Source organism: Temnothorax longispinosus, chromosome 11, assembly GCF_030848805.1.
Source record: "Temnothorax longispinosus isolate EJ_2023e chromosome 11, Tlon_JGU_v1, whole genome shotgun sequence".
Lineage (NCBI taxonomy): Eukaryota > Metazoa > Arthropoda > Insecta > Hymenoptera > Formicidae > Temnothorax > Temnothorax longispinosus.
Window position 1 is genome coordinate 1,753,056 of NC_092368.1, and position 23,916 is coordinate 1,776,971.

The following is a 23,916-nucleotide window of genomic DNA, read 5'->3' on the forward strand; positions in this document are numbered from 1 at the left end:
TTCCGCATCAAAATTCTGAATTAATATTGTTCAGAGAAAAACAATTTTTTTTCTGTATATATCCTTAAAAATGTAGATCAGCCTAGTTAAAGATTCCTTTCCCCTTAACATATTTTTTTCTTTGCAAACCGATTGAGCGAATACACTTGCGCGGAACACGCAACGATTAAATATTTCAACATTCAGTCGATCACACAATCCTTACTAATTAAAAATAAAACATTATTTTCGAAAGGCTACAAGTGGGTCTTCTCCGTGTCATTCCCCCTGGAGACGTTGTCGCCTAAGGCCGTAGACTCTACCTCTACTCACCCCGATAAAAGCTGACCTCGCCGGTGGACAGGCTCAACAGGAGCGGCATCAACGTCAGCCAAGTCCAGCCCCGTGAAAGGAGCATCCTCTCGTCGTCGTTGTCACTGCTGCTGGTCGGCTGTTGAAGGCCTTGCACACAGGTCTTATCGTCCCTCTATTCGCGTCTCCATATGCGAGAGAGCACGTCACTTCATTCAGGGCGGACGGCGGGCTTGCGCGATTAGCACGGCTCCACGTTCAATCAATAACGACCACCACACCGACTTCCACCCTTCCACACCGGCTTCGTCTTGTTCCGACGTTGCGCGAGTACTCCGCGTTTCTCGAGGACGCGTTTTTTCCTCCTCCGTCTCTTCCTCCTCCTCCTCCTCCTATCGTCATAGCGTACCGCACCGGCGATTAGCATTGGGCGCATTAGGTCTCATTAAGCAGCTGCCATGTATCCCCACTATTCTGCACACCCGCATCCGCACATGTGAGGATTGTTCCGTTTTACAAGATTGTCGCGGTTCCGATTCACTCTGTTAGGACGTTCACCCTTTGATTCGTCCGCTGAATGTCGGTAGAAACGTTTCTCTGAATCCATAATATACCTACTCGGTAAAATGGCAAAGTTTATTAACTGCATATTCCATCGGTAGATGCTGATGGATTTGTTACGTTTCAAAGCTATTGAGAAAAAAAGAGAACATTGTCAAATATCGGTAACAATATCGAGGCAATTTTTAATTTATATTTTGGATCCAAATGTTTGGATGTAAGGGGATGATGCTTACTGCCTGAATATCGCTTTTGAAACACAACGTTTTATTTGATAACAATTATTTATTTAATCGAGGTACAGATAGTAATCGAAGTAAAAGTACTATCAGTTCTAACATTTGATATAATCTCGTCCCTTTAACTCTTTCGAAACTTTTAGATTTCGCTTTCGATAGCAAATTATATCGATTTGTTATTTATTCATAGATAGTCGTAATCTTTTATCGATAGACTAACATATCTAATTACATGCCACATAAATAACGATTCGGCATCTTTCATCCAAAGTATGCCAAAATTTTCATATTTCTATCCTCTGCTTTTGTCAGTTCAATTAACCATCATAGTTGTAAATAAAATTAAAGTTACAAGGCAGTACGAAAAATCGATTTAGCTATATACAAGTTTAATGCCAAATCGATGATCATATCGCCTTAATCGTCCATTAAAGACTCGGCCTTCACGAGCAACCGAATCGGCTTGCGCTTTTCGCCCACATTTTGCTTTCGCCTGCGATTTATTACGCCGTCGGATGCATCCATCATTCGCAATATCTGCGTCTGATCCGAGCAGTCGACTGGTGCAACCGAGATGTCCCGCACCGCCCTAAACTTCCCGCAATTGTTCAAATGCTCGTTCTCCAAGCGGAAGAAGTTCCACACGAAACGTCTGTCGAGCAAACATACAGATTACCAATGGTGGCCCAATTTCTTCTAATTATTGTAATGATTGTATATACATTATAGATATTTGTAACATATATTTACTAAGAAGTTCGCATATCAAGTATGTACAAACAATCGCATAATGGTACGTCATAATGCATCCGATAATAAAACAAAATTGTGCAATAAAAAATTTAGTGATATTCCGTTGAGTTTTTAAATATATGTATATCGAAGTTATAAATGTACATATATATATATATATATATATATATATATATATATATATATATATATATAAACATGAGTGAAAAATTAAAATAAAGCAACAAATTACATAAAACATATCAGACATCGTGATCATGGGTCTCCATTAATCCATCATTGTCATCGTCATTCCCGTTGTCGTCATTCTCGTTTACACTGTCCATCAGACGCACCACGTTTCTGAGGTTGTCTTCATCGCGCCTGATGGGCCCTATGGAGATATCTCGTACCGCTCGGAACTTGCCTACGTTGTACAGATGCTCGTTCTCCAGTCGAAAGTAATTCCACATGAACCTTCTAGCGACTTATTAGTAAGGCACATTGATAAGCGATTAGATTGGCCGGTCTATCGTCGATTAAGTCGCTGCTTTTGACTTTCGACGATCAATTATTTCATTACTATACAGAGTGCAAACATTAACGTAGAATCACTGGAGAGAATTTGGAGTAATGCGAGTAATTGATTCTTAGTTATATGTCAATATTTTAGATTTAGTCAATCTAGAGTCCAAATTTAAAAATAATTTTATTTTCTTCAATTTATTATAAATTGAAAAATAAAGAAACACACACAATACGAGTTTTACTTTTTAAAGTATTGACATATAATTGAGGCTCATGTGCATATAGTGCGTGCAAACCATAAACTTAAATATTAATGCTTTATCAAGCATAATGAAACAACGATAAAAATCGACAACTTGCATTTATCAAGCTAATACTATTTCAACAAATATTTTTCACATCAATTTTAACATATTCCACGTGCATTCAAGATTAAAACACGAATAAAGGCATATATTTACCTGAAGACTTCTAAAGGAGCAACTATAGAAATCATAAGGTCGGCGTGAATGTATCCCATCTCTGTCAGAGACAAAGAAAACGCCCATCCAAATCGCAAGATAAAATCTTCGACCATTGCAAAATAGTAATAATACTACAAAATAAAAAAAACTGCAATAAATTATCAGTCAAATAAGCAATTAATACATTAGTTGTCATTAATATTACTAATTTTGTTATGTGTAATATAACAAAATATAATACAGAAAAAACGTACAGGTGACGAATAAACTATCTCTTCTCTGAGGAATTTATTTTCTCCAGCACTGTTGTCGAAGAGACCCCAATCCAATTTTACATCCCACGTGTACGTAAAACAGGAACTCACCACACTGACTGTCAGCCATAGGTAAAAGTAGGGATTCTCAGTAGATAATGGGTAGTACTCTATTTTGGAACAGCCAATTTGGTTGAGAAACAGACAATATTTAACTTTATACGCTAACTGAGCAAGGATCTTACTCTTGTTTGTTAAGTGCAGGTAAGAGAAAATAACCACAAAGAAGCTTGTTGCGTATTTAACTGCGTTTAACAGATGTGGAAAGGTTTCCTTCGTATCTCGATAACGCCTAAGGCATTGTGCAAATCGAAACCATGCCGGTAAACATACCACAAACGGTCTCATCGATAGTTCACGCATTATGCAGGTTTCCGTATCTAAAATATCAGATGTCGAATACTGATTAGAGATATAAATACAGATCTAATATAACGTAACGAGAAGTAAAAACGCTCATGATGAAAATGTTACCATGTTAGCATAAATGATTCGTTGCATCTAGCTAATTACTGACCTGTAACGTCGGTCCAAGAATTGTTCTGGATATAGAAACAGACAAAATACTGAAAGTCTAGGAAGACTGTGTGAAGAGAATTGAGCTGATCAGCGAGCCAAAAATCCGCGAAGCCCACATAAAAAAACGGTGCGCAGAAGACGCGACCCAGAACGCGTAGCGTCCAGAATCTCGCCTCGTGTCGCAGAGTCTTGGTGGGATTGAACAGGAACAGTGCCAACAGCGTATAAAACAACATCTGCAAAAAGCTGCAATCAATTCCTTGGGATAAAAAACTTTCTTACATCGTGAAAGATCGATTATTTGTCGCCTTAAAGTAGATTTCTCGCAAAAAAAAAAAACACGTAAAAATTCTAATATAGAGACTTATGGAAACATGCATAATCTTACTGGTTGAACGAACGGTGGTATACCCAACGTGTCGCTATATAGGAAACCCAGGATAGACATGGACCAGACCAGACCGAGTATGGTTGCCATTTCGATGATGTGCTGAAAGTAAACGCATGAAATTCGTGATACCAACAATTTATTCTTAATTATAGGATAATTCGAAATTACCAATTAAAATTAATATATTTATATTAATATATATTTATATTAATATATTTATATTAATATATTTATATTAATATATCGTATAAAACCGAATGGCGTAATGTCATACCAATTACTAATAATTAGTTATTAGTAAATTTTATTTATAATGGTTGAATAAATTAACGGCTCGACGGCTATTTAAAGAAACTTTTAGAACGCATTAATAAATCCTGTTAGTGCTTTAAAGCTAATCACATCTCACTACAATTGCGATCTATAAAATATTGATTTTATTCATCATAAAACCTGTTCTGACAAATGATTGCGTGGGTCAAGTTCGAATATCAGCACATGATTCACGCCAGAAGATCTCCAGCCATAAACGTTGATTCCCATTAAAAAGAGGAACTCTGTCAGAAGGAGTGGTCCTCGATAAATTCGACACAGTACCTTCCAGTTATCCTTCTTGTTATATCGCATAGCTGAAAAAGCAAAGTCAATATAATGCAAATAAAACAAAAAAAATATTCATTCTGCTTACCAGATAATATCACAGCTACAAAAAGTATGACGAAAGCGCCGGAGAAAAGGCCGACTTTAAATGTGATCCATGGAGAGAGGTGCTCTCCAAGCGGTGGCACTCTGAGTCGTTTCATAGCTCTTTGACGATCGCCGTGCTCTAGATCTCGAGTGACTACAGCCTCGGTCTCCGCGATCAGTCTATCTATATCCTTGCGCGTATGGAAAATCGCCGTATCAACATGTTCCGCACGCCATTTGCCACCAAAGTCCACGTTCAAAAGCTACAAAATATCATTACCTTGTATATATCTCCTAATATTTAATTGTTTGTATGTCCCGATCATATAAAGTTCGCACAGTTTCTTTAATTTCTTTACTCTGTGCATTTAAATTAATTATATTCATAAAGTGTAAAGTCAACTGAATCTATGTACTTTGTCATGTTTCTTTAAAATTTTTCGGAATCCAGTGAAATTCAAATCCTGATAATTTTGGAGCAGAATGAGGAAGAGGTAGAACTCAGAGAAGGCCAGTTTTAGCTCTTGAAGTTTGCGCGCCGATATTGGCTTCTTGTGAAGAATGTGACTGCGATAGCGTGCCTTACGACTCTGGACATCATCGGAAACCGACAAAATTTCGCTCAACTCGTTGTTAAGTGTGGCGTATCTGCGTGTAGCTTCCGCCAGCTTTTCTGAAAACAAAACATGGTTCTTATTCATCTCATATTTAGTTATATATAATTATTATTGCCCAGATAGCCAAGTCTGTCGAAAGCAGATCTTGCAAAGTATCTGCTATAATATTTTGTCAGTAGAAAGACTACAGATTTGATGCTTGTTCTGATATATCACATAATGTCGATAAAACGCTAACAGAAGTATAAAAAATACAAAGTCTGCTAACATAATCAGACAGCAAATTAGCGGCAGAAATCAAGCAGATCCTGCAGGAATCATTCAGGCTCTGCACGGTTTCTGCTGCCTAATTATATTAGCAGACTCTGCTGGCAGAACATAAGCTGAATGTGGATGTAGTTCATGTCAGTCTGCTGACATATCTGATCAAATCTGTTACCAATATGCTTACTGGATAGCTATTATATTAATATCTTTTTATAGAGAAAGATAAAAGTATTTAAAGTGTTAATTGATCTTACCAGAGTAGAAGGTATTTATTTTTGCCAGTTCCTTATCACAATAGTGGAAAAACTTCTCGTCAAACTTGCCGTAGAAGCTGTCTAAAATATATGGCTCGCTTACATCTGCCGACGGTGCCTGCTCTACTGCGGCATACAGCAGAGCCTTCATTTCCTGTATATAATCACATGACATAAAACGTGAACTTCTTGCAAATATCTAAGACAATAAATGTTGAGAAATGAGGAGAGAGGGGTAAGTAAGATAAAGAAAGATGAGCAATCTTCTAGATAACAAAGATAATTGCATTATACAAAATTGTATTACAAAATACAAAAGATGCATGTGTGCAAAATATGTATGTGGAGAAAAATATAAATATCGTATTTTTCAATGTTAAAAAATGAGAAGAGAGTGAGCAATCTTCCGAATAACAAAGATAATTGTATTGTACATACAAAATTTAAAAGACGCATGTATGCAAAATATGTACGCAGTGAAAAATATAAATATCATATTTTTTCAATGTTGACAGCGCACCTCGTAGTTGATGTACTGCTTTCTCCATTCCGGTGTGATGTGAGCGCTCAGATGTTCCGCAAATTTCATGGTGAGGAGGAAAAGGTGGAAGAGAAGGAAGACCGCGTCGTGTCAGCGGTCACACGACGGTCTCGCGTAAACGCGACACTCGAATTGACATACGCGCGAGTAAGATTGCAGCGAATTATTTTTAAAGCCTCAGATTCGCCGGATGACGCATGTTTCGCAGGTACTTGCAGGTTATGTCGCGTCATAACCTACGCGCGGTTTCTCTACAAACTTGGCGCAAGCCAAGAATTTCTCGTACGCTTGCGAGAAATTACAAATTGTTTTTATACTTTTATACACTCTTATCTATGTCAGAAAATGACGAAAATTTCCCTTGAAGGTTATAACACATCGCAAACAATTTGCGATCCACGTGGTATTATAAATGTCGTAATAAATGTCGCACGTAGATTTAAAATACACTCTCTTGTTCTTGTTTCCGCACAGGTATTCAAGTATTCGAGAAATAAACTGGGGAATGCAAACTGTTGTCCCTGTCGATTGCTGACTGTTAGATTGTAATCGTAATTTCTTACTGCAAGTATGAAGTTAATTGTATCAAGAGCACACTGTACAAGATTCGCATCTTTGCGATGTGTAAGTATGATATATGATGCCTGTAAATTGAATTTATACGTATTTAAAAGGATTAACTTTGACATTAGACCTGCATTCAGTTTTCAGCAAAACCAACAGCTGTACTTGACGATACAGTGTCTACTTTACTCTCTAACGATGAAATAAAATATAGGCGTCATCCAGGTGTCGTTGTTCCTAGAACACCAATATTTCCAAAGTGGGCATTAAAGGAAATACACAGTATTTTAAAAGGTATATGTTATATATCCTATACCTTAGAGGTAAAAGATTCTTTCTCAAGTTTTTGTCAAAATGGAGTTAATACACTTTTCAATATAACAGAAGCTTAAATTGTATAATGCGTCTAGTGTTACTAGTTTCTAAGATACAAAAATGTTTAAAAAAAGTCCTATTGAAAATTTTTATAATGCCTAATTTTTAAATCAGGCATGTTATTGACAATTGCGCTATTAAACATGTCAGTTAAGATACTTCATTAAAAACTTAATAAATCAAGTTGCTACTTTTATTTTATATCTAAAAAAATATATTATTTCTCTATTTAAAACTTTAAACCTATGTTCAAAAATATATATACGATCCTTTACTTCTCAGGTACAGATATGTTTTTGGTTTTTATGTTTAAAATACTTCACTGTCAACTATGAATTTCTAATACTTATTCGTAGAGAAGAAAATAGTCCTGAAGGAAATTAATGAGAGTGCAAAGCATTTATTCCGTCACTTGAATCATCGTCGTCCACCATTAGAACAATTCGAGTTACCGGCAAAATTCCTGAAAGTAGAGGAACGTTTAAATGCTATGAATCCTCATGAGAAGATATCGGTAGAGGATATAGATTTCCATAAAGATGCAAAAGCCAGATTGATTTTGAAGCAAAATGTTTATAATTGGCAACCGATAAATTTTGATAAATTCACTTGCTTAACGTATCTGGTCGCTAAAGGTGTTCAGAATTATGCGGTTTCGCGTAAGATTCTCAACGAAATCAAATCGCGCGACAAGGATTTTAGGCCTAAGACATTGTTTGACTTTGGCTCTGGTGTCGGCACAGTCGCGTGGTAAATATAAAAAATTACTTATTGCGACTGATTTAAAAAACCTAAAACGAGATCGGTTAATATAATGTTAAGAAAAAATTAAAAAAGAAAAATTCCATAGGGCGGCATCTGAGATCTGGTCGAGTACGTTAAAAGAATACTTTTGTGTTGACGCATCGGAATTCATGATTGAACTGTCGGAAAGATTAGCGAAAGCTGCCCAGCCTAAGATCAATGAAGTTTTCTATCGCCAATATTTTCCTATCTCCACGAGCGTAAGGATAACGTAAAATGTTATACGCATTAAAATTTTTGTTGACAAAATATAATTTGATGTGTCTTTATTATGTTTAGCGAACTTACGATATCGTAGTGAGCGCGTACTCTTTGTTCGAGTTACCGGGTATGGAATCGCGCCTCGATACGATATTAAAGCTTTGGACAAAGACTAACAATTATCTGATTATTGTGGAAGAAGGAACCAATGCAGGTTTCAAAGTAAGAGTGTGGTTGATCATTTTACTTTCTATATATATAGAGTGAGGAAAAAGTATGGAAACCCTGAAAAATTTCGAAAAATATAAGTTTTACAGAAAATTGTTTCGGATAAAAGTTGTGGAATTTAAACAGATTTATTTATTGATCTTATCAGTTTAGATGGCGTCGCCAAGGTCAAGACAAAGTTACCTCGAATTTTTTAAATGAAACTTCCTATATTGTAGTATATCATTTGAAAGGGCATAAAATAAGAAAAAACCAGAGGTTGATATGTTGACCCATTTGGGAGTTATTTGGGGTCAAAAATTGGCTTTTTCGAAGTTTGATCCTAAATAACTTTCGAATGGAACAACGTATCGACCTCTGGTTTGCGCCAAAATTGTTCTTCCTTTATGCTCTTTCAAACTATATACTACAATATGGGATTTTACTTCGAAATTTTTCAGGGTTTTCATATTTTTTCCTTACCCTGTATATATATATGTAATAGTGTAAAATTCTCTCATTCTTGCTCTTTCTTTTTTGAAAGTTAGTAAATGAAGCACGGGATTTTATTCTCAAGTACACAAACTCGAAACGTAGACGTGAGCCACAATTTGCCCATGTTTTCTCACCTGTAAGTACTGATTAGGTAAGAACTTCAAACATGGTGCATCAATTATATATCTTATATTATTGTCGCAATTTAGTGTCCACATGATCTGAAGTGTCCGAGATTTGCCACCGACAATACTCCGTGCAACTTTAGCGTTCTATATCACCCGTTGCAATTTCTGGGTGGTCGGCAACACAAACAAGAACTGTATTCCTACGTCGTGTTAAAGAAAAGTAAGTAAGAGTGGAAAATAAAAGTGACAGAGAGAGAGAGAGACAAAATTGTTATTTCAATCACGTTATTAGAAAAACGTAATGAAAGTTATACATTGACATTAATCAATGAGAGTTTTATCGAAGTGTTACCTTGTTTAATATCTTTAATATCGTTTTCAATACAAAGATGCAAAATTTTCATAATCAACTTCTTTTCACAGGCAAACGTCCCGAGGACGACGAGCAGTGGCCAAGAATCGTGCGAGCCGCACTAAAACGTTCTAATCACGCAATCTGTCGCATGTGTATGGCTAACGGCGAGCTGAAGGAGGAGATATTTACAAAATACAAGCATGGGAAGTACGTATCTATTAAATTGCGTTCGATTATATGATTATGTGATTGTAAATATCTTTTCCATCATTGCCAGGCACATGTACCGTTGTGCGAGAGAGAGTGAATGGGGCGACAGATTACCTCTGCATTACGAACAACAGCAAGAGAGTCTAGAAAGAGATGAAACAGTTTGTGAAACAGCCACTTGTGAAACAACTATTAAAAATGAAAATACTTAGAATAAGGAAATAAAATTTTATTAAACGTCTTTTCTTTTACTGTACGTATATACACGTTGTTCCTTAAACCTTGTTAAATAGACGTAAAGATCCGAAAAAAGCATAAACAATAAAAATGTTGACTTTGGGGAGATTGTAAATAATAATCTATATATTTATAATGAAAAAAATATATAATTCTACTAATATACAGAATTCTCATTTCTTTGTTTTTACATGTTGAGGCTTTAATTATTTTAAAATAAAAAGTTTAAGTTTGTTTGCGCTATATTAAATTGCACATATATATACATATATATCGCTGAGATGTTGTGCAGAATCTCACCACAATGTTTGCCACTTTCCTGTTTCGGACGTCAATTAAAGGCCCACCGATATATGATGTTGATGCTAACGTATCGGTCTTGCGAGGCGCGTATGGGATGAAGAGGGGCATTTAAAAGCGGTCCGGACGCTGGTCCACGGCCAGTACCGCTTATACAACGGACCAGAAAATTTCTCCAGGTACAAGGTAAGGTAAATTTAAAGTTCGAGATAGAGGAAGAGCCGATTCTCCTCTGCCAATTCTGCCGTGGTGTTAAAGTCTTTTTTTTGCGGTACCTTTAGCAAAATAACGATCACATTACGTAATTTTCTGTATTTGTCTGACACAAAACTATTTATTGATTTGATAATTTTTATAATTTACAAAATTCACTACTGCCCGAGAAAATAATAGATATTGTAAGGACGAGATATTATATCGTTAAATTCGCTGTTACTTTTGTTATTGATTTAAAAATATTCAACAATATTTAAAAAATATTTTACGTTTTTCTTTCTAAACTTATTTGATATAGTATTTTAATAATATTACAGGATAATGTGCGTTTTGTATTTCAATTAATTTTTGAAGACGATTACAATTTGAAAAAAAGGATTGCAACTTTTGCATATAATTTATAAATAAAATGTAAAATATTTAAGTTGGAATATACATGCAACCCAGCAAATACCAAGTAAACATGCAACTTGCATGCAAGTTACAATTTCCTACTCAACAATGTAAATCCAATATGATACATATGTGTTATATTGCATTTAATTTACATTGTTGAGTAGGAAATGATGGTGTTTGCAGGGCAGTGTCTGTAATAATTACACAAAGAATCGGTGTGTTATTATTATAATAATGATACTCCAAATGCGTCGAGAGATGTAAACTTGAATTCCGAAGTGAATGGAATTGAAAAATAAAAATTCGAAAGCGGTCACGATGAGTAGTCTTGCGATAAAAGTGCGAAAATATACATTGATTACGCAACCAACTATGGGATAATAAGGGTGACGGCGCATTTGCGCAAGTAACGCAGCGATTCTTCCGTATGCAACTTTCTCTTATACGAGAGTACGACAAGTGTTTCACTTTCTTCTCCGAAACTCGTTTGACGTTCAATACACGCATGTATGTGTGCGTGCATATCCGGTCAGAATATAAATATATAATGGATACAAACATTAATTGCACAAATTTAATTCCTCGTAAAAGCAAAAGCGGATTGGAAAAAAATTGGGAGAAACGTATTTCCTGAAACCCATATTTTTCACAAATATATAAATTCGTTTCGTAATTACTGAATACATTTTTAGATGTTTCTTTTCTTTTTCTTCGTTCCTTTTTATATTATTTTTATCTTCATTTTGTAGAAACTAAGCTAAATAGCGCTAAATAGAAAATAACGCACGTGTTAGTTGTTATAGTTTTATGTAAACTCTAAATATTATGTATATCAAATATAAAATTAGAAAGAAAAATATAAAGTACATAGTTTACATAGTAGTTTTATCTTCCCTTAATATTTATTACATTATTAATATGTTACAGATTAGATACAGATTAGATTTATAAAATGCTCACCACAGCGATGTTATTGCTGGTGCTCGTACTGCTGTTGCTATACTTGGGCTGTCAAAAACCGAAAGGATACCCACCAGGTAGAAATTGATTCCTCTTTTCCAGGTAAAAAAATTCTTTTTTTTTATTATATTGTTAATATTTTTTATTTTCTTTAGGTCCAAGATGGTGGCCCGTTCTGGGCTGCGCGTTGGAAATAGCGCGTATCCGTCAAGAGACCGGATATCTCTTCAAGACCTGTTCGGCGCTCTGCAAGAAATATGGTCCTGTGGTAGGCCTAAAGATCGGCCAAGACCGCATCGTTGTTCTGAACGATATGGAGAGCATACGGGCGATGCTGACCAACGAGGATTGCGATGGCAGACCGACCGGACCGTTTTACAAGGCCAGAACTTGGGGCGTCAGACTGGGTAACTATATCTGTCCGGAAAACAAATAAAATGAAAAATATACTTGTTGAATTTTGAAAGCTTATTAGATAATAATTTGCGGCCAGGTCTCATTGTAGTGGATGATAGACTGTGGGTGGAGCAACGGCGATTTGTCTTGCGACACTTGCGAGAATTCGGCTTCGGTCGCACCAGTATGGTCACGATCATCGAGGATGAGGCGTTGAAGCTCGTGGAACATTTCAAGAAGCTGCTACAAAACGGCTATAATTATGAAATGGCTGATGTGCGAAAGATGACGACGATAAATAACAACAATAATATCGGCCAGATATACAAGCTGCAGAAAGATCCGAAGAACAAACTGAACAGATTGAAGCTGTACGACGAGTTCAATGTAATCAAGGATAGGATCTTTGATCGTAAACCTCGTACAGTGGCGGATTTGTACATGAAAGCCGAAGACTACGCGGAAGTCAGAAAAGTCTCTCAGTCTGCAGGAATGATCATACCTATGCACGACGCTTTTGGTGTCACTGTATTGAACACCCTTTGGAGAATGATGGCTGGCAGAAGGTTTGCATTAATCACGCGAATTGTTCCTACTCTTCCGCAAAATGTCTAGAATCTAAAAAACATATAAAGATTCAATTCTTGATGTAATATCCTGATAATTCCTTATTTTTACAGGTACGATACTGGTGACAAGGAACTTACGCACTTACAGCAAATCCTCACAAAGCTTCTGAAAGAAATCGACATAATCGGCGCGCCTTTCAGTCATTTTCCATTGCTACGTTTTATCGCGCCGGAATGGTCCGGTTATAAAGCGTTTGTAGAAACGCATCAAGAACTGTGGGCATTTTTAAAAGTGAGTGGACATTGTATTGTCACATAAGTGTATTACTAGATCATTTTACGAACAAGCGTCTGGATGTCCTGGATAAATAATGATTGAGGATTAATTATTTCTATTTTAGGAGGAATTGTACAATCATAAAAACACATTTTTATCGGATGCCCCACGAGACTTGATGGACGTTTATCTAACTGTACTAAATTCGAGAGACTGCAGCGATACATTTTCAGGTATTTCAAAGCATACGACTTACGAATAACATTATTATTACTGAATAACGGTTTTACACAATAATTTCTGAAATAATTTCAGAATCCCAGTTATTGGCGATCTGTGTAGATCTTTTCATAGCAGGCTCCGAGACAACTTCAAAGGCACTTGGATTTGGATTTTTAAATCTAATACTGTACCCGCAAGTTCAAAAGAAGGCACACGAAGAAATAGATAGAGTTATTGGCCGTGACAGATTTCCCACGTTGGCCGACAAACCAAGGTAAACGTCGTTGATCACTTTCAATTTCTATAATTGCGGAAGAAATTTTTTCGTACCGAATATTAATTATATCCTCATTCTCAGAATGCCGTATGTTCAAGCCATTGTTCTGGAGTCCATAAGAGTATTCGTGGGTCGTACTTTGAATGTTCCGCACAGAGCGTTAAAAGACACTTCTATCGTGGGTCACAAGATACCAAAGGTAATTATAAAAGATTTAATATTTTATAAATCAATAAAATAAACGTATGATTGTATTTTGGGTGATATGTATGACATATGTAAAATATGTGTATATCGTCTTTTTCAGGACACGATGCTCGTTGTAAATTACAATAGAATACTCATGGACGAATCCTGGGACGACCCGGAGGATTTCCGACCGGAGAGATTCCTCGACAACGACGGCAATATCATTACGCCAGAAAAATATTTTCCTTTTGGCATTGGTACGTTGCTTTCTTTGTATATATATTACGATAAAACTTGTAATCAGAAATTTATAAGTTCGATCGTGAGTGCGAAATGATTTATATCTTACAGGCAGACACCGTTGTATGGGAGAGGTATTAGCTAGGAGCAATATTTTCATCATAATCGCCACGCTGTTACAGACGTTTAGCTTCTCGGTGGTACCTGGTGAGCCACGACCGACCACGCAAGACTTTGTGGACGGTGTCACGGCTGGTCCTAAACCATATAGGGCGTTGGTTTCTCTGAGAATATAAGCTAGACACTTGACTGAAGCATTATTACCATAATGAATAGTCTCTACTTATCTCGTTTTTACAAACTTAATGCCATGTCAAATAATATATTAACACAGTAGGATTATTCTTTTCTTATATTCCCAGTTAATAAATTTCATTGTATACAGACTGCAAGATAAAATATATAATGTATCGTCGACTTTGATATACAATGTTTGTCACAAAAATATATTTTTATTATTATTGATATATGTATAGGAGCATACAGACAGACAGTATATATATATATATACATATATAAAGCTACGCGAAATAAATAATTGTTCGTACATTAGAAGAATATAGTCTTCATATCACCGTTTATTTGTCGAACAAACATGATGAGTCGACATCATCGCGTCGCATGTTTGACAATTATAGCAATACGAATTGAAGGGTTTTTCTCTTTTTTATCTCAAATGTGAACCATAAAGTTGCATGCGAAAGGATTTACACGCGAGTGAATTAGTAGCGAACATCGACAGCGAATACACGCAGACAACAGGTACAGTTCAGTTAATTTCCCAAATTAAACACGATCTTACAGAGAAAAAAAACCGCTATATAGTTCCAGGCTCAACAATATGCCATTACTTGTAAACCGAATATAATTCACAAAATAGCAGAGGTAAATCCATTACATTATCACCTAATTCTTGCGCTTCAACGTCAAAAAATACTGGGGAAAAAAAACTATACAAAATGCTCGACCGACCTAAAGGCTGGCTTCAATTATATAAACATATTCGTTAAAACATATTTATCTCTTCGTAATGGACGGCATTGAATTAACAACTGATCCACTCAACATAATAACATGACAGCAAAATAAAAAATATATATAAATTAATAAATATTTGTAAAATCAGTCGCTTATGCTAACCGTGCAGGCGGTACCGAAAGAGCATTCGAGAATCTCCGTTTTTTAGTCAGCTTGGCTGATCCTCTATTATGTGAATCTAATTAAGAAATTATATCTTTAGGGCAGAAGAGAGAATTAATATTACAATCTTAATCTATTATCGGGAATTTTTACCTCGGACAGGATGGCCCAGTTTTCGCTTTCACTGTGTATAGTTAAACGAAGCACCGACACCTTGCCCAGTTTTCGATCCACGGTCCCTTCGGCGACACCAAGTACATCAAACTTACCTGAGACATATATTTTTTTTCTAACAATCTCTCGAATGATTAAATTATATGATATATGTACAATTTTTTATTACCTATAATAATATAACCATCCTCTGTCACATCGTTGCTGTTTCTATCCAACAACGGAGACATCTCGGACAATACTTCTACCGTCGTATTGTAAAATCTATCAGACGGGTGTTCAGGATTTCCACTCCTGAATAAGTACCTGCACACCAAAACAGTAATGATTTTCCAAAGTAAAAGGATCAGCAATCATACAAACAGCAACTTACTTCTTTATAAAAATAGGACGTGAAAATTTAAACTTTAGATGGTCTCCCGGTTGAGGTAGCAAGCCCCAAAAGAACGACTCGCCTTTGTATGCTTTTTGTAGTGTGTACTGTTTGTAAGGCTTGATTTGAGTCTCCACAGTTGCCTCAGGATTCTCGTGAGCGTAAAATAGCGTTATCTTGCCAAATTGTTTGTCCTGCAAATGTAATTTAAGACATTATTTTATATTCAGTCACATTGTTTGTATCTATTTTTTTTTAGTAAACTAGTAGATAGGATACACTTGACATTACCTTGAGTTTCTGCACTTTTCCCTTCAAGGAGGAATGCGTCCCTATGTGTTGAAAGAGAGAAGGTTTATAATGCACCCACAACTCTGCTTTAGCCATTTTGCAATGTTTCTGTCGGGATAAAAATAGATTCCTTTAAAAGATCAAATGTATTTTTTTTAAGAGCCTATCTGGCTATCGTCATTAACACTTACACTGTCCTTATCAAGACTGCAGACTTTTGTCGATATCAAATGGTCCAATAGCCAATCAACGGGCTTGTCATTGTGGAACATTAAAAAGAATTGAATCAGCCAGGGAAGTTCCACGCATTTGAATAGTTTTCCTATAATATTAACAAAACTTAAAAGATATCCCTTCAATATATGTATATATATTATCACTGTACAGTACACAATGCCATACCAATAAAACCGAGCTGACAGAAATCGAGGACAAACCAATTCTCCTTTGTGCCAATTTTCTGTAATGCGAACGATTTCATAGTAGTTATAAAATTCTTCTTGGCCAAAATATCATCTTCTAATTGTATATAGAACGTGCCCTTAGTCTGGGCGTAAGACATAAGAAAAGCAAAATCTAGATTCTGCTTGGACCGCCAAACGACACGTTGATGATCGTCACCAAGAGTGTCGCGCAATTTTGATAAATCTGGGTAGTATGATGATGATGGTGATATCACGTCAATCACTCCAGCTTCGCATTCATTTGGAAATCTAAAATAAAAAGAGGTTTGTTATTATAAAAAAGTCTTTATTGATACAGCCATAAGAAAGAATAAGACAAAAATGTCAGTTGATGCAAGTATAATAGTGAATAAGATAAAAATATGATTTCATGAACCTACTGAACTTCAATTTGCTTCGCAACATATGTCACATAATCGATGTCTGTCTGCAAAAAAAAATGTACATGTATATTTATATAACTTTGTGAATTCATCAATTCAATGTGCCTTGAAATGCAAATGGTATCGATGCTCTATTATAATTAGCGAATCCACTCACTTCAGCCACTAAAACGATAATCAGGGTGTCAGCGATTTCTGCAGTGTTCATACGATCCAGCAGATTTTTCAAAGTCGCCATAAGATAAGACTGAACCTCACGTTTCACCGTCGGTACTCCCAGCACCATGCTTACTCCCGATCTACCTTTGCTCTGCACAAACGCCGGACGCAAGCTATTCGGATCATTAAGGAAATGCGGTAGAAAATTGTAGATCGAAGGCAGCTTGATGTTGGTGACATTGGAGGTGCCGTTGTTGATGAGCAGCTGCAGATCAGGCAGAATGTGATTGCTCTCAATCAGCTGTAGCAACTGATGCGACAGCAAGTTTATTTCTTCCTGACTGCCAATGTATTTGGCATGCAAATGCTCCAGTTTGGCCTGCAGTTCGGCGATGCTGTTCTGCAGTATGGCTTCATCGCGCATGTCCGACGGCGTCAGCAGATTCAAGATCGCGCACGGAACCAAGACTAGCAACAGCACGATTAGACATCGCTTTCGCACTGGAGTCAGCGTTGTAAAATGAGGCGTCATCTTTCCCTTTTCTACCTCTAGACTCTACATGATTGCATCCATTGGCTTCGGGAAGCCAAAATAAGTATCATCTAGAAGTAACAGTTAAAACGTCAGTTGTCATTTGTTAATAAAAATTCAATGCATGTTTATTTCAAAAATGCAAAAGATTTTTATTATCTCTTGTAGTTATTTTTTTTTATTATTATCTATATGCAAGGGTTATTACAAGAGTGAAAAAAGTTTTAATACATACATAAGTCAGATACATACTTATGCTACTTCTCCATATAATCGCCACTCCAACTGAAACACTTGTCAGAATGTGGCACCACGTTATATCCCTTCATAAACTGCTACCTGGTCTTTTCTGTAACAATGTCATAAAGAGCTGATTAATGTGCAAGGTGTTCTCTCCATACACATTAACACATTCTTATTCAGCTCTTCACGACATTGTGATAAAAAAAGGTCAGGCAGCAACTACCTATGAGGAGGGGATACAATAGCTGATGCCACATTATGATAAATGCCTCAATCAAGATAGCAATTACGTAGAGAAGTAGCATAAGTAAGTACCTCCTAACTTGTGTATTAAAACCTTCTTTACTCATCACTTTGTTTTTCTTTCCCAGTTCATCAGAGGTAAAAAAAATAACCCTCGTATGTGTACACGTGTCAACTTAGTTTTTAGAATCAATTAGTCAATCAATTGGTCACAAATGTGCTGTTTCAAACGTAATTTTAGCAACTTAACCAGTTAATAAACTAGATGTTTTTCAAAGCCAATTTAAAACGCTGTACGAACTGTTCGATAAAGTCGTCGCTCATAATGCAAGTATCAACTTTAACGTACGTAATTGCTGACATTTAGCCTTCCTCGAGGTCGCAGTTGACGAATGTGCGTCGCGACGACATTGCCTCGTCGTCGTCCGTTGCTGGAATCGCTCGTGATCGTTTTCCTCGTCTCGATCGAGGATCTTAGGAGTACACGTTACGCGATGTACGTTACTTCGTTAACACTTCGTTCTCCGGATTCCTCCCTACGGAGAAGAAACGCCCGTCGCGCACCTGTCTCCAACATAACCTCCCCGCTCGGACATTATCCAATATCCCGTCTCTCGAACCTACCGTATATATAGAGATATACTGGGTGCTTCGAAGTATCAAAGGAACAGTATTGACAAAAGATAAAAGGGGCATTAATTCCGATTGAGAGATCGTCCCGGCATTTTTCTTTTTCTTTCGAAGGAAAGCTGGAAAGACTCGAGGATCTGAAATGGGAAGGCAGGAAAATCAAAATGAATATGAAAATTACGTTTAGGAAAGAGAGCGTAAAATCAATTCTGACAGACTATATGTATATCTTAATTGATTGATCTTTAAATTCATTTACGTCATTTATTCAGAAACGCTCTTGCGCATTTTTCTTTCTTAAGGGAAAGTACCCAAAGCACGATATTTGCGAATTTATTAGATCTTTCTGTTCATCCTAAGACAATGCGTATTTCGAAAGCAATAATTCGACGAAAGGCAGAATTAATAACTCGTGTGCAACGTGCAACAGGATGATATATTTTCGGCGGATATTTATACCTCTTTTCTCGCGAACCGGTCGCCCGCGTGCCACATACGCACAGGGTAAACAAGGCGCAAGCACTGCAGTAGGAAGCGAATCGACCAATCACAATCGAGAACGCTCAAAAACGCAGGCCTGCCATCTAAAAACTCTCGGCTGTGATTGGTCGAACGCACGCGACTAGATATTCGTGCATCAGCTTTGCTTTGATTCGAGGAAGGATTGAAGTTAGATGGCCTTCGTAGAGTTCGTAGTCGATGATCGAACGACGGCGGTGATGCTATTCATGACGGCTCTGATGTTCTGATAGTTCCATCTCCATCACAGATGACGTTTCGTGGATGACAGATTAGTGAACTTTTCGCGACTGCCCTTTTGATGATCTCATCGCGCCACAAAAATTCCCTCAAGTCGGTCGATGATAACGCAAAACTTCATGCGCGCCCGTTGATCATCGCGTACATACCGTCACATTACTGCGTCTGTAAAAATTAATTCTGATTAGGTACGTCTGATAGGGAGATAGCAGGGGCCCGTCATTATCTCGACTTTGCCACGCTAAATGGTGAAAATGACACCACTGGATGAGGGGAGGATCAGACAGGGCCTGTCTAAGGTATAGGTCATTACTAATTTTATTGTTGTGCTAATGATCTTGTAATAGTCATCAAAATGATCTTTCTTGTAATAAAACAAGGATATTGTTTTTTGTAGTATCAAAGTCCAGACATAACAAAGAAGCATGTAATAAGCGTCTTGAATCTGTACAAAGGCTTGGTATATAAAATCGAGCCTTTTGGTAAGTAAAATTACTTACGACAATAACGATCTTGAAGATGGTTGAAGGGTACAGGACAAAAACAATAAATGTCCACCTGGAGTAATTTAAAAAAAATTATAAGTTTCAAGATATCAGATATCTTAAAAAACTATTGAAAAGGTAAAGCAGTGAATATCCGAATACATAGTATTTACTTTTATGTTGGACTCTGGTTTTTTCCAACAAATATGTGGACCATGTTTTTCCTCAGCATGGTTATATCTTTTGGCCTTATTTTCCATGAATTGTAACTGTTCTTGATCAAAATAGATAAGCATTATTAAAATTCTTTGAAAATGCCACAAGATAACATGATCAGATCAATTTTGACAAAAAGTGGACTTTAATCGTTCTTCCTCTGTACTCTTCAATTGCTTCATGATATCTCAAAGTTTGTTAAACTTATTTGCTGTTCACCAGTTTTCAATGATGGCTCACGCAAAGAACTACTCAACTTACAAGGAACTATACCAGTCGTCTACAAAGGTAATCTTTTTTTTTTAGAGCAATCTGTAGTATAAATGTTAATTGTATGATAAAACTACTAAATATTGTTTCTCACTTGTTGGTTGTTTTATAGGCTCTTGCTACAATATTCCAATCTGCATATGGCTGATGGATACGCATCCCAATAATGCACCTATGTGTTATGTCAAACCGACAGCAGATATGCATATCAAAGTCAGTATGTTTGTCGATCACAATGGTAAAATCTACTTGCCGTATCTTCATGACTGGGTGCCTGTGAGTAGACTCGCTAATAATCATTAAAGATGTGCCACTCTCCAATATTTATTCCATTTTCCCGTTTCTTTTGTCTTACAGCACAATTCAGATTTGCTTGCTCTAATTCAAGTTATGATTGTTACCTTTGGGGAACAGCCTCCGGTTTATGCCAAGACAAGATCAGAAACGCAACAGAGTTCAACGCCATACCCTGTTCAATGTAAGCATATTTATATAGAATAAGAACTTTTTTGAATTTTCTATTGATATCTCTTTAATACTTGATGAAAATTTGTCACGCAGCATTCATGCCTGTACCTGGTGGCGGAAATGTATCGAGTTCTGGTTTCCCTCCATATCCACCAAATTCTCAATACTCCGGCGGCAGCAATGTGTATCCACCATATCCGCCTACGGCGTCCGGGGGATTCCCGTATCCAAGCTCTTATGGTTCTTATGCAGGAACCACGCCCAGTTACCCGGCGCAAGGCTACAGTGGTCCATATCCACCATATCCGCCAGCCACGCAACCGGTACACAATTATTGTCACTTATTTCAATCTAAATGGCATTTATAATTAATATTTATATTTTAGAATAATTGATGTCTATAAATATTATTATTAAGCTAATTAATAGTTAAGGATTTATTTGAGGATATGTCAGATTAAATAAGTATTTATGATCATTTGCAAGTCGCCGACGGTACAACCAAATTCCGGAGGATCTGGCACGATCACGGAGGAGCACATAAGGGCATCTTTGCTGTCCGCGGTAGAGGATAAGCTCCGACGCCGACTTAAGGAACAGTTCTCACAGTTACAGGCTGAGCTCGAGACGCTGCGACGAACGCAGCAAGAGCTAACGAGCGGCTCGTCGCACCTAGCGGATCTTTTCGACAAACTCAAGAAAGAGAAACAGGAACTCGAGAAAAACGTGAATATCTTGCAAGATAAAGAGTCAGAGTTGGAAAAAGAAATCGGCAAACTGTCTGATAATCAGTCGATAGATGTCGACGAAGCTGTTACTACCATAGCGCCGTTATATAAACAGTAAGTGTATAAATGCAAACTTAACTACAAAATAATTTTATTTAGCACGAAATTGATATTTTTCAGCTACAGCTGAAAAATTATTACGAATTGAAGTTGTAGGAAGAATTGTAATAAATAGGCTTGATGGTAACGCAACTTGAATTTCCAGGATGCTAAATGCTTTTGCCGAAGAGGCGGCCACGGAGGACGCTATTTACTATCTCGCCGAGGGACTGCGATCCGGCACTTTAGATCTTGACGCGTTCCTGAAACAAGTTCGACAACTATCGCGCAGACAATTTATGTTGAGAGCGCTAATGCAGAGATGTCGACAGAAAGCCGGTCTGGCTGGTTAAAAAGTATCCTCCGTGCGTTGTTTTGTCCTAAAGCTGCAATATTCCATTTTGTTGTAAAATATCTCATTGTGCTAGGCAGCGAAAATGGAACATACATAATTTATATCAGCGTCGAAAAACACAGAAGATTATTTTATCGACAATAAACGCTATCTTCTCCTTACGGTGTAACGAGAGGAAAACTGTGTTTTACATGAAAAATGAAAAAAAAACATTTAACAGAATGTATATGTTCAATGCAGATACAGTAATTATAGCACGCGTTCAAATATGAAAATAGATATAATTCTTTTCACACGGAATTATATATTATCACTATGATATTCGCATGAATAGATTAATCACGCTGTAGTCTGTGTTCACAGAAAACGAGTGCGAACCTTTATTTTCTTGAGGTGCCACAGAACTCGTGTACCTGTATTACAAACTTCATGCCTTCATTGTGATAAAGATTGAATAAACTTGTGCACAATATAAAATAATATATTCGAAGTTGTGTTTTAGTTGAATAATGATAAAATGTTACAAAAGTGGAAACCTTTCTAAGCTTACTTAGTTATACAATTATCATCTATATAAGAATAAGTTCAACTGGAACAAATTAATATATTTGATACACATTTCATATTATATATAGATATATTTTTTTTAACAATTACAAATATTTTCTCGGTAAAAATTTCAACCCCTTATCGACGTGATCTATACATAAATTCCAACCCAGAGCAGCAGGAAGAGTACTCCGAAGCTAGAGAACAACGCAGCGACCAGAGAAATTAACGCCTCCTTGAATATGTCTCGCGTGAATTTAGTGCTGGTAACCTCGTACACGAAGAACCAAGCCGTGAAAAATACTCCAATTCCTAGCAGCACCACAGCCAGCAACGGAAAGACAGCTGGGTTCACCGGCGAGACGTATCTCGTCATCGACTCGATTTCCACCTGAAGTAGTTATTTAACGGAATTTAAAAAAAAACAGAAACAAAAGAAATGAGATTGGTAGACAAATATTTAATTTATATTTTTCCTAAATTTACATTCTTTCTGTTTCTTTATTTTTTTTCGTATTCGTCTCTTGCGGCGAATACGATTAAGGTTAGACGCAACTTTAATTAACCTGTACTAATTCTGCGAGAATTAACGAAAGAGTTGTTGATTTTATACATAAAAGGTAACAATTCACTTACCATTTTTTGAGATTGATGCGTTTCCACGTAGCTCGAAGGAAGAAACTCTAGTCAAACGGAGCCGACAGAGCCGATCTCGGACGAGTAGTCGAAATCAAGCATCGGCTGACATCGTCGTGGCATCAGATGGCATTGGCGACCATCGGTCGATCGGTCAAGCATGGCGTACGTAATTACCGAGGTAGCCAGCGGAGTGAAAATATTGTTGTCTTCTACCGGCCTAATTTACACCGATCTCTTGATACGCGTATCAAATAGTATATTTGAATTGATCAGCTAATAATCAGACTTATTTACTAGTTATTTACTATTTAATACGCGTATCAAGTGATTGGTGTAAACTAAGCCACCGTTACATCATCTCGCACCAATCGTATTCGATCGCATTTCCGTTGAGCTGAACTTCTTGTGTATGTACATATGTACGCGGTTAATTTTTTCCCTTTTTCTCTACAACGTGAAAAAAAGGGGAAAATAAACCGTGCAAAAGTTCAGCTAAAAAAATATATATTTTGTCTAAATTTTTCTGAAAAACGTTTTTCGTATAAAAGAATCTGAAAAATTCTGAGCATTCTGAGAAAATCTGAAAATTTTTATAAAAATTCTGATTAATAATAAAATATAAAAAATTCTGAT

General features: G+C 36.7%; 7 protein-coding genes and 1 long non-coding RNA gene across 14 annotated transcripts in view; 4 read left to right on the plus strand and 4 right to left on the minus strand.

The window, feature by feature from the left end:
* The window catches only part of LOC139822016 (uncharacterized), a 7,231-nt gene extending 6,274 nt beyond the window's left edge, over positions 1–957 (minus strand). Inside the window, exon 1 of the mRNA XM_071793527.1 lies at positions 313–957. Coding sequence (XP_071649628.1) covers positions 313–397 — 85 coding nt within the window. The 5' untranslated portion in view covers positions 398–957. The remainder of the gene's footprint in view (positions 1–312) is intronic.
* LOC139822032 (uncharacterized) overlaps positions 1–1,743 on the plus strand; it is a 2,746-nt gene extending 1,003 nt beyond the window's left edge. Inside the window, exon 2 of the long non-coding RNA XR_011734427.1 lies at positions 236–1,743. This is a non-coding gene — a long non-coding RNA (uncharacterized lncRNA). The remainder of the gene's footprint in view (positions 1–235) is intronic.
* Positions 1,097–6,525, minus strand: LOC139822011 (solute carrier family 53 member 1). Of its 3 annotated transcripts, none has more exons than XR_011734424.1 (12): positions 6,385–6,525; positions 5,865–6,018; positions 5,143–5,399; positions 4,728–4,989; positions 4,493–4,668; positions 4,037–4,138; positions 3,647–3,884; positions 3,315–3,509; positions 3,070–3,239; positions 2,813–2,946; positions 2,077–2,310; positions 1,604–1,743 (listed from the first exon to the last, which is right to left on the minus strand). XR_011734424.1 is itself a non-coding variant. In XM_071793519.1 (11 exons), exons 1-11 carry the CDS (start codon positions 6,451–6,453, stop codon positions 1,509–1,511), a joined length of 1,992 nt encoding a protein of 663 aa, XP_071649620.1. In that variant the 5' UTR covers positions 6,454–6,525; the 3' UTR covers positions 1,097–1,508. The 3 variants fall into 3 exon arrangements, 1 of the variants encoding a protein (XP_071649620.1); XR_011734423.1 differs by having other exon boundaries at positions 2,077–2,405; XM_071793519.1 differs by lacking the exon at positions 2,077–2,310 and having other exon boundaries at positions 1,097–1,743.
* Positions 6,338–10,144, plus strand: LOC139822017 (ribosome assembly protein METTL17, mitochondrial). 4 transcript variants are annotated; one of them, XM_071793529.1, is made up of 10 exons: positions 6,338–6,454; positions 6,880–7,029; positions 7,110–7,263; positions 7,701–8,094; positions 8,195–8,348; positions 8,428–8,571; positions 9,101–9,187; positions 9,261–9,399; positions 9,603–9,741; positions 9,812–10,144. In XM_071793529.1, exons 2-10 carry the CDS (start codon positions 6,976–6,978, stop codon positions 9,954–9,956), a joined length of 1,410 nt encoding a protein of 469 aa, XP_071649630.1. In that variant the 5' UTR covers positions 6,338–6,454; positions 6,880–6,975; the 3' UTR covers positions 9,957–10,144. The 4 variants fall into 4 exon arrangements, with proteins under 4 accessions (XP_071649630.1, XP_071649629.1, XP_071649632.1 ...); XM_071793528.1 differs by lacking the exon at positions 6,338–6,454 and adding an exon at positions 6,475–6,613; XM_071793531.1 differs by lacking the exon at positions 6,338–6,454 and adding an exon at positions 6,628–6,772.
* Positions 10,145–10,327: 183 nt separating this feature from the next.
* On the plus strand, positions 10,328–14,353 carry Cyp303a1 (Probable cytochrome P450 303a1). The gene is made up of 10 exons (XM_071793520.1): positions 10,328–10,467; positions 11,821–11,930; positions 12,009–12,260; positions 12,347–12,815; positions 12,930–13,110; positions 13,220–13,328; positions 13,411–13,591; positions 13,676–13,793; positions 13,902–14,040; positions 14,135–14,353. Exons 2-10 carry the CDS (start codon positions 11,846–11,848, stop codon positions 14,317–14,319), a joined length of 1,719 nt encoding a protein of 572 aa, XP_071649621.1. The 5' UTR covers positions 10,328–10,467; positions 11,821–11,845; the 3' UTR covers positions 14,320–14,353.
* A 162-nt stretch (positions 14,354–14,515) lies between these two features.
* Positions 14,516–19,282, minus strand: Mgat4a (alpha-1,3-mannosyl-glycoprotein 4-beta-N-acetylglucosaminyltransferase a). Of its 2 annotated transcripts, XM_071793521.1 has the most exons (11): positions 19,175–19,282; positions 18,435–18,705; positions 17,066–17,670; positions 16,906–16,952; positions 16,464–16,774; positions 16,253–16,383; positions 16,062–16,169; positions 15,771–15,964; positions 15,567–15,703; positions 15,377–15,492; positions 14,516–15,299 (listed from the first exon to the last, which is right to left on the minus strand). In XM_071793521.1, exons 3-11 carry the CDS (start codon positions 17,597–17,599, stop codon positions 15,270–15,272), a joined length of 1,608 nt encoding a protein of 535 aa, XP_071649622.1. In that variant the 5' UTR covers positions 17,600–17,670; positions 18,435–18,705; positions 19,175–19,282; the 3' UTR covers positions 14,516–15,269. The 2 variants fall into 2 exon arrangements, with proteins under 2 accessions (XP_071649622.1, XP_071649623.1); XM_071793522.1 differs by lacking the exons at positions 18,435–18,705; positions 19,175–19,282 and adding an exon at positions 18,336–18,410.
* Positions 19,283–19,422: 140 nt separating this feature from the next.
* Tsg101 (tumor susceptibility gene 101) lies at positions 19,423–22,577 on the plus strand. Its single transcript, XM_071793533.1, has 8 exons — positions 19,423–19,773; positions 19,872–19,956; positions 20,398–20,463; positions 20,558–20,721; positions 20,803–20,923; positions 21,007–21,236; positions 21,400–21,755; positions 21,907–22,577. Exons 1-8 carry the CDS (start codon positions 19,720–19,722, stop codon positions 22,091–22,093), a joined length of 1,263 nt encoding a protein of 420 aa, XP_071649634.1. The 5' UTR covers positions 19,423–19,719; the 3' UTR covers positions 22,094–22,577.
* Positions 22,578–22,713: 136 nt separating this feature from the next.
* On the minus strand, positions 22,714–23,507 carry Kud (oligosaccharyltransferase subunit 5 kud). The gene is made up of 2 exons (XM_071793544.1): positions 23,281–23,507; positions 22,714–23,035 (listed from the first exon to the last, which is right to left on the minus strand). The coding sequence occupies exons 1-2, from the start codon at positions 23,281–23,283 to the stop codon at positions 22,796–22,798; spliced, it is 243 nt and encodes an 80-aa protein (XP_071649645.1). The 5' UTR covers positions 23,284–23,507; the 3' UTR covers positions 22,714–22,795.
* Between the last annotated feature and the right edge of the window lie 409 nt (positions 23,508–23,916).